Here is a 9,997-nt window from a genome sequence, read left to right as displayed (position 1 = left end):
TTAATGGTATAATAAATATTTAAAGAAACAGCACAGTAGAATATTAACCTATCAAATTGATATCTAGTTAAACACCTTTTGGAAATAAAAAATCACAGAAAGATTTACAAGCTAGGAAACCCCCAGATAAGAACATCTCCCCTAAAATAAGGATCACTGAGTCTTTTCCAGCCTGTACTTCTCCAAGCATGTAGAAAGGCCACCAAATAGATCTTCCTACATGACTCCAGTGAGCTTCAAGATTACTGAAACTGGCTGAGAGTGAAAATTGGCAAAAGAAAAAGAGAGAGTAACTAGGATTTATGAATGGCCTTATACCAAAATGCCTGGTACATATATAAAAAACCAGACAGAAATCTGAAAGGATGAAAGGGCAGCTGACAAATACAGAGTGACAGGCCACAAAAATGATTCTCATCACCACCAAGTCAGAAGTCAGGAAAGCTAAAAGACAGAGAATTACTGTTGTGAAAATACAAGGTGTACTATACCACATCTGCCTGCAAAAGATTTAGAGAAAGGTTTGTACATAAAAAAAGTCAGATGCTAGATTTGTGTCAGAGAAAACAGAATTTGCAGAAAACACAGAGTCTCCATTTTTTTGTAATAACATATTAACAAAACTTGGAGGAGGGCTAGGCAAAATGACTGCAGTGACATTGGCCAGGGGGGAACAAGCAGCTATGTGAATCACTGGCACAGAAGTTGAATTAAATGAAAATTGAAGATAACGAAGCACTTATTTAAAAAATGACATAGAAGGAATGTCATGGAAGCAGAGTTAAGGAAGGCCTTCATTAATGGGAACTAATGGCTAGCCTCTGGACAAAGGGCACCATTTCATTTCGATTCTTTATCCTTTCCCCGTATTCCCCCCCTTCTTTTTCACTTGTTTTCTTTTTGATTGCTTCTATTCCCAGTTTATTGCTGATAAAAACCTCAACACAGCCCCAGCAGCTCTACATGCTTTCATGAGAAAATTCAATTTTTATGCCTGTGCCAGACCTTCCCAGGATGAAAGACCATTAGAATGATGTGTATTAATACAGCCACAAATTGCTTCTAACTAAATTTAAAATAAGCATTGTAGCATGTTCTTAAACCAAATGATTTGTGTTTGGTGAGGTGAGGAGGGAAAGCTGCTCCATGTTACTGGTTAAATGAAACAGCATAATACATCACATTCACCTTTTCCCTTTTAAAACATAAATACTCAAAGTACAAATGAAACCACAGCACTTGCATAGTAACACAGCACAATCTCAAGGAAATTTCACTTGAGTTCACAGCCACACTAATGAAAGTCTACAGTAAGACTATGTGGGTTTTTCTCCCAAACAGTAAACATACAAAAAGTGGGGAGAAAAAGAAAACCAATTTGTCTCTTTTGGTCACGCAAAACAAGAAGGGACTACTGCCCTCCTTCTATTTGCAATAATTATCTAGGCTTTTTTCAAGGTAACTGAAGTGACAACTACAATCAAGAGACAGATTAAACTGGTGAAAAGTACTTATAGGTAAAATAAAGCTGCAGAATATTGGACAGTGGACAGGATTCTGTGGAAAGTAGAGGACTTAGAGTTGCTCTTCACTGTTGAGTACTCTGTTCTTCAGATCAGAAGAATCAATGTTAGCAAATAAGATGTTCTGGGTGAGGTTCACTGTGCTTAACTTCAGCCACCTAAAAATCAAGCAACTTAGCCATAGATCATTATCCTCTAGTTTTCCTCAAGAGGCAATGGAGTCATCTACATCTCTCCAACAGGCAATTGATCTTATCCAAACACTGTGGTGTCAAAATCAAATCTATCTCACTATATATCTCACTATAGTGGGAGACCAAGTGATTGTCTTAGCCTAGGCACATCAGTTTTAAACAGCTGAAACAAATCACATCCTTACCATTGATCTGAAGGTAAAGCAAGGGAAACTGGAATCAAGGAAGCTACAAACATCACTGCAGCCTAGTTTCAGGCTACAATCAGTCTGCTTCTAAGTCAGCCTGTGCCCTGAGGGCTTATCACTGAGATCTTTAAAAGCTTGTTTGTCTTGTGCTTCTCCTCTCCTACTCTTCCAATCACACAAACAAATAGAAATTGGCTTTAAAGACAACCTAAGTGTCTTGAAGCCAAGACATTCAACAGACAGCTTCATGTTTTAAGGTTCTGTTAAAATGTTTTAGCACAGCTCTACTGTATAGGCTCTGTGCTCTTAGCAATACTCCATATTACCTCAAATTATTATTTTTTTTAACCTTAAATTAGTGCTACTCTACAGATGGTTATAGATAAAGTTACAGTAGGCAAGAGATCAGATCGGGCAAGTCAAATGACTTTAAACACCATCAGGGCTGGACCACAAACAAAATTCAGGTGTCTCAGCCATCCTCCCTTGACTACTTGAAAGCATTCAAAACTTCACAAGGAACAATGTAACACTACATAGAAGGAGATTTAGACCATACTTCTCCCAAGGATTTGTAAAACACAAGTGAATAAGTCTTCCTATGTTTTCAGGACACCTGGCAATCCCGAGTGTCACGTAAAATAAAAGGAAAGAAATATCCCTCTAAACTTTTGTATTTTTGTTAGCAACAATTCTGTCATTAGCACAAAAGATTTGCAATTTTGCAATATAAGAAACAGGGTTGATACCAGTTGTTTTATGCAGAAAACCATGGAAACACACTATTAACTAAGAGGGAAGCCTAAGCACTCTGCAAAGTCTTACAAAAGGCAAAGTTTGGTAAATGGAATATAAGATGATGTGATCCCCAGACACTATCTGGTACCTCCAAAAGCAGAAAACAACTGAGAAATTAATACAGTGCCAGTTTTATTATGGAGCTACATTTATACCCACATTTTCAAAGACTAAGCTGTTGTGCACTCCAGGCAGACCATCCAATCGCCACTGGAGTTGCTCAGGACCACAACCCAAAGAAATGCGCATCTGCCTTTATAGTGAGTAAGCTGGATAAAAATCACAGGCATTGCAGTGCTAACACAATATACAGATAGGAAACAACATACATTTTTGATATTAAGTACAAAGTCATGGTGCTAAAGACATGCTGATTTCAAAATTAGCCTCCAGTAAACAATCTGTCCATGCTCCACCTTTACATCATTAGCTGCTCTCCCCAGGCAGCAGACCTAGACCATTCAGTCCCCTCCCCAGCAGTGGTTCTACAGAAGTGAAAAAATCAGATGACTTTGGGTCACGTATTTGTGGTCCATTCTGGTACCTGGGAAGAAAAACTTCCAACAGCCTCAGCTACTCATTACAAACACAAGAATCCTGCATGATATGGACTTCTCTTACTTGGTGCTCTAAAATAATATCTTCTGTGAATTATTATTTTTTTACAGCAGAACCACCGTCTCGTTAGTCAAACCTTCTCTCTGCCTATACTTGTATATTGTGTAATATTGCAGGGCCTTCAAACTGAGTCAGGATCTCAACCCAACTCTCAAAATACCCAATTACAATATTACAACTATTGAAGAGACTCAGAAAATCAACTTGAGTAATACAAGATGCCCAGTATGGCTTAGGGAGCCACACTGATATGTGAAGTACTGTAAAATGGAGCAATAAGGCTACACATCTCCTTTGAAATTAATTTCAATTGGGAAAGTCTAATTTCTAGTTTCTCCTTTAACATCAGTATCTATCCTACAAATGGCAAACATAAGAGCAGTACAGAGCACATCTAATCTTTTCTAGCCTCATTTCCACAGCATATGAATAGCCAGGAGTTACAAAATGGGAAGGGGGAAGAATCATGTTTATGATAATACAATAGCTGAGTGCGCAGTGAAGGGCAATGTAGCACATCTGGCATAGCCTGAAAACCGTATATGGGGAGGGAGTGCAACATACAGCAATGCATAGAAGTGCCATACAGTAAGAATGGCACTTACCAAAAAAAAATGCCTTAGCAGTTTCATACAAACATGCTGTGCATTTTCCTATGCACTTTTTAAAGCATCAGGTAAATAACTGAGCCTATTCACTAGAGGTAGTGCTATCTTACTAATACATAATGACAATAGAAATTTTGTTCTCTTCTCACAGGGCACTTCAAAGCAGGAGCCGAATGGCTCACAGCACAGATTAATATGCATCTATTTAAAAGAATCTTTCCACATTACATCGAACAAGCCATGGTTTAGGTTAGCATTCAGGCTAGTTTACAGTGGATTTTATGTCTTCCTTCTCAGGTATGCATTGCCACTTTGAAGACAAAAACATGAGGAAGAAATTCACAAAACTATATCCTAGGATTTAGAAACAACACACTTGCAACTACAGATTTCTTGGGCCATGGCACCTTTACAGTTTCCGTGATAAAATAAGCCCTGTAAGATGGAGATATTTGCTTTGCGGTGCATAGGTAGCAAGGAGAGGAATCTATCGCAAGGATTAATTGTTCACATTTCTGTTTTCATGGGGAAACATAACTGGTACTTATTATAACTAAAGTTCATGGGTGCTGCACAATGTTTTCCTCTTGATTTTACTCAAACATGTCAATTCCTTCCCAACAGGAAAGCATCTCCAACTCAACACAGAACAAAACCTGGGCTCACGACTTTGTGCAAGACTGAACGTATCTGGTCCACTGACAATACATGAGGATTATATCATACACGAAGCAGCTGCAGTGCAGAGAGGATTAAGCATTAAAGATGCTTTTTTTTACACCTGTAAAAGACAAGAAAATCTTTAAATTTTGCTCTCAAGTACAGGAAAAAAATACCTGACAAACTCGTTAATAGATTTTTCTTGAAGTTCTGAATGTGGCACTAATGTCTGCTCCATTAGAATATCAGGCACAGCAGAGAGTGACATTCATTCAGAACTTAGATCCCTGTCTCTCAAAATGATAGGCATTAAATGTGTCACAGTGCTTTAACTTTGTATGACCAGAACTAGACAATCATGATCTCATCACAGAGCCAGAGACTGCAGTCTTATGACCCTCTGTATGATGTGAAACAGAACACACAGAAAATACTTTATACTGAGTGCTTAGTAAGAGGTCATCCATGCAAAATAAAACGAATGAAGCAGCATGTCAAAGCACATCTAGAAGGGTGCAAGTCATTCAAGTGTCCCATAGGACCATATGGTGCCATGGCCATTTGCACCCATGTATTCTGGGTATAAAGCATTACCATTTCAAATTTACACACACTTTAAATTGATGTAAATGATGATATAAATAAAAGGAGGGGACAGTTGTGATTCATTCTGACCTAGAACATTACATCCTGGACCTAGAATTGAAGGCCACCTTCAGCAGAGGCCTAGGAAAAGTAACAGAAGATAAAAAGTTCAGTGATGAATGCAGAAGCAAGAATCTGACAAACCCCTCAAACTGCATTACAGTACTACATGTAGCTTTCAAAGCACTAAGCAAATCATAGAGCAGGAGAAGGTACAGATGGCAAGATGAGCAGCAGCATGCAGGTGAAACGGTGCTTCCTCCTCCTACTTTGGTGGCTAAAGTCAGAAACAAGAGACCCCACTGTCTCTCAGGAACTCTCTCCTCAAGAAAGAGCAGCTAGGTTGGAAAAGAATATTTCAGAAATGCTTTGGTGTGTAACACATTTTATACAGCAACTCTTTGCACCATACATTGGTCTATTTACAAGTACAGAGTTTTAAAGGTGATCATGCAGACTAGGCTGTATATGGTTGTCCATCCTTGGCAGCTTATAAAAAATACATAATACAACAAAAGGTAAAAAGATATTCCATATGGCCACATTTACCCACAATTTCTTCTTATCTGACTGCTATTCTCTTCCCTTGAAGGGCTGTCTGCACTCAAGAAAAGTGAGTGTTTCGTTCTGGAGTTTGTTTCTGAAGGTGTCCTTTTCTGCAGAACACAATTCTCTAACTCAGAACCAAGAAGTGAAATGTGTAAACCTTCCATATGGACATCTTCTGTAAAATAGCTTTGTGTTTAAATGGGCTTTAGTTTGGACTTTTTCCCTTTCATTTTCCCTTATCAATTACAAGGCTGCATTTTGGCCAAGTTTCAAGACACAGTATGAATGTGCATTACTGTTGAGTGAAGCCTAAAAAAACTGCTTCTTGATATTTAACAAGTGAGGGTTTTTTCCCCTCCTTAACAAGTAACCTGAGGTGAAATCCAGAAGTCATAAGCTAAAGTGTTTAGAAATGCAAAGAGAAAAATCAAGGGAACGGGTGGTCACTGAGTTTCTCAGTTTCCTTCTTACTGCTTAACTAGTAGATTTTCTCACAGCTACGCGAACATTGCCTCAGAACAAAAGTAGTTGCAACTCAGCAGTGACATTATTAGGATGCCTTACTTTGCAAAGTTTCAAGTTGTAATCTTAGCATAACACAATGGCTCAGATGATGGCTCCCCTGCAAGCGTCACAGTGCAGTTTTAACAGTGACAGCACTATAATACGTATGTACCCACGACAGCTTTAAAATACCTAGCTTGATACAAGCTATAGCGTAGCTGTAGTCGGAGAGAGTTCAGGAAGAACTAACCCTCCTTTCTGGGCAGGATTTACAGATTACATTTCCTCTGTGCTGCAACTGTTGTACTTGAGTTAACCTACTTGTATTTGATTCGAGTGTGCCTATACCACACTGTACTGTAGTGCAAGTGCACATCTAATAAAACTCCTATGGGTCATGTGCCTTGTCTGTCTCAGTTTTTGAGCCTATTGTTACAGGGATACTTATACTCGCCACTGTGCTGACGTCTAAATGATCAACTCAGATACAACTCAAGATGTACTCAGATACAACAATGCTTAGGTAATTCGAACACTTAGAAATTCTAAGAGCAAAAAGTAAATGACTTGGTAATATCCCCACATTAACATTGCTGCCACTTAAAACCATCACTCCCCTCTGTCTCATGTAACACAGTTCTGTGAACTAATGGCATCCCTTTCCAAGAAGAAAACAGATAGTTGACAGAGCTGTGACAAAAGATGAAAGCAAGAAAAAAAAATAATTCCACAATTCAGACTTCAAACACAGACATTAAAGAGGCTTATTTCACGTGCATGCACCAAAGGCAAGTCACGTTTGCTCAAAGGGGCAGATGAAACACAATGTTTTTACCAGAGGTTGGTTCTGTAGGGATGGGCTTGTGTTAACTTTCAATTGCAAGTAAAACAGTAGCTGAAGACTGAAGAAAAACACTTGGAAAAACAAAAAAAAAGCAAGCAAGCAAACAAACTGCAAAGTAATACCACCACAAACTGCACGCTCAGACCCATCTACATGGCTAAGCCATTTCTCTGATTTCAGAGAGGGTTTTCAGAGCCTACTGTAAAGCAGAATCCAAGTGTTCTAGCTCTTCCCATTTCTTAAAGTTAGAAAAAGATCGCAAACTTTAGCCATATCACCCAGTCAAGAAACTTATGCAAAGTCATGAGCCAAATAATGTTTACCAGAGCGAAGACACAAATTTTCTTTCCTTTCCCATGGAACCAGAAAGACCAGGACCTTAGGAATAACACCTGTATTTTTTAAGCTGCACTTTTAAAGCAATATTTTTTATTTTAGTAAGTGATCTGAAAAAAAAATAAGCGAACGGTCAATACTGGATATAAAAGAAGTAGTGGGAGAATAGGCTTTGTCGGGTATAGTTGAAAAATAAGCATCATATCGTAGGAATTAAAAATGATCAGGAAGAGAATCAAAGCAGAGAGCTTCAAAAAAACAAGTGCCCAGAAGGCAGGATTGGATCTGTTTCTCCAAACATCAGTTCAAGATCATATGTGACTGTTGAGTGAAGTCTGGAGGAACTGCTTGGTGATATTAAGCAAAGGAAGAGTTCTGCCATCAATATCTGTTAAAAGCAAAGACTAGTTTGCTTAGATAAAGACAGATTTTTACATACTTACTTTTCTGGTTCAGAACAGAGATTCTGGGCAAGACGTAAAGGACAGCTTGCTAACTTTTACCTTTTTATATCTGTATGGACAATTTTCACTCTATTCTCCTTTACTGTTATTCACTATTTAATTACAAACCCATAATTCTCGTTGTAAAAAAAGAGTTGTTGAGTTTCAATACTGAGCTGGCAAAAAACAAGCATTTCAAGCAACACACAGGGCTAAAGAGACCCTAGCCCTGAAGTGGAATGGAGTACATATCTCACCTTTTACAAACTCAGGCCATTTAGTCAGGGAATAACCCTGCTGCAGCAACAGCTTCTCCAAACTTCTACCTTCAGCCTCCTCTTTGGGTCAGATGTCCATATGCTTACTCTTCACACCACTCCTGCCCTAATCTTCCCTAGAAGCGAGCGAGACTGGGAAAGAAATGCAGGCAGAATTTGGGATGCCACTGGGTGCCAAGTGGCACCACTTGAGTTGTTCTGATTAGGAAAGGCAAACAGCAGCTCTGCTGCATAGGGTTCAAGGTACATTTTGGGGATATTCACCACTTTGCCTCCATCAGTGTAAGATGCACCTGAATTTTGAATTGAGGGCAGCTCCTTACGTAGAGGGAATGTATGAAATCAGTCCTTGGAAGAACGCAAGCACAAAAGATTGCTCTGAGATGAAAACCTCCTGCAATTAATACTGCAGAGATGTTTTCTTAAAGTTTCTGCTCTAGTGCATTTTTATGGAGCCTGGCATAATAGACATAGTGAAAACAGCATTTCATGCATCAGGTGCAGGAATTTGAGGTTGGAAAACAAAAACAAAAGAAACAACCTCTTCCCCCCAAGTTCTATCTCGGAAAGAATAGTTGACCGAATTAAGACTTCAAGAGGTTTGTTCTCCTTGCTTTAGAGGAAGTAGAAACACTGAAAATATGAGGTCTCTTTCATGCCACATGAGTGGCCTCCCTGTTCTTTCCTGTGTCCATGAAGAAAGCCAGTTGCTTCCGTCTTACAGTTGGCACTAGGCTAATCACAGAGTAGAAGCAGCTATAGAAACAAACCTAGACAGAAAGCTAGACAGAAAAGAATTAGTTAAGGTTTAAAGACACATTTGTCACTACAACAAATATTTATCATTACTCCCAAGCACAAAGTAGTAGCATGAAAGTTTTTTAAGTTATGGATAATATTACTGAGAAAATAGTGTAAAATATTAAATCAGCCCAAACTCATGGTGAAACAGCAAGCTTCATTTTGCAGGAAGAAAAGCAATACATGATATGCATGCATGTCCACAGGACTATATATATAACATACAAACAAATGAATGCTATATAAAGTAGTTCTCACTAACCTGCAATCTGAGTATGAGAGAAGCTGAATTTATTCTTTAATCTGCTGGAAAACAGAACAACCAAATATGAAGACGACAAAGTCAACCAATGTTGAGATGTCTCCTTAACTAACTTTAAAACTGTTTTTCTCTCACTCTGCTTCAAAGGTCTTGTGATAACTTAAAGCCTGCTGAATACCAATAATGAAAATATATCTTGTGCAGTACAGCTGAGAGAACTTTACTCTTCAAGATCACTTACTAACAGAACTGTCTCTATTCATGGGTGATCCAAAATGCCATTTTCTTGACTCTGGAGGCTTCTTAAATCTACCCAGAAATAGGCAAAGCAAGAATAAGAATTTTAAGTGTCCAATCAACTTTGCAGAAGTGACTCATGTTCCCAAACCATTAAAATACTAAAAAATGCTATCTTTCCCCAAATGAGAGCCTTTTTTTTTTTGCGATCATCAGGATTTTAAAGCTCTCCATATAACTTTTGATACAGAAAGCTTAAAAATAAAGACCATAATATCAATTTAAAAATACTACAAAGGATACAGGAATCAATCAGGTAAAGGTATTTTATGATGACCAGAGCCACCCATTATCTTTATCAATTTACTGTCCAAAAACAGAGTAAAAAGAATTACAACACAACTGGCAATACTACACTTAACATTTGTGTTTGCAAAGTATTTGTATATACATATACACACATGCAGACATGCACTCTACAGAAAACATACATATGATTATGGATCTTG

At 38.3% G+C, this 9,997-nt stretch overlaps 2 protein-coding genes across 2 annotated transcripts in view; one reads left to right on the top strand and one right to left on the bottom strand.

Moving 5' to 3' along the window:
* The window catches only part of KCNC1 (potassium voltage-gated channel subfamily C member 1), a 127,134-nt gene extending 122,399 nt beyond the window's left edge, over positions 1–4,735 (top strand). The window contains exon 4 of the mRNA XM_074148398.1: positions 4,554–4,735. Within this exon, the coding sequence (XP_074004499.1) occupies positions 4,554–4,735 (182 nt within the window). The remainder of the gene's footprint in view (positions 1–4,553) is intronic.
* Positions 1–9,997, bottom strand: part of SERGEF (secretion regulating guanine nucleotide exchange factor) — a 161,959-nt gene that overhangs the window by 4,615 nt on the left and 147,347 nt on the right. The window lies entirely within an intron of this gene.

This window comes from Numenius arquata, chromosome 6 (genome assembly GCF_964106895.1).
Source record: "Numenius arquata chromosome 6, bNumArq3.hap1.1, whole genome shotgun sequence".
NCBI lineage: Eukaryota > Metazoa > Chordata > Aves > Charadriiformes > Scolopacidae > Numenius > Numenius arquata.
The sequence above is the reverse complement of the archived record's forward strand: the minus strand, read 5'-3'. Positions and strand labels throughout refer to the sequence as shown.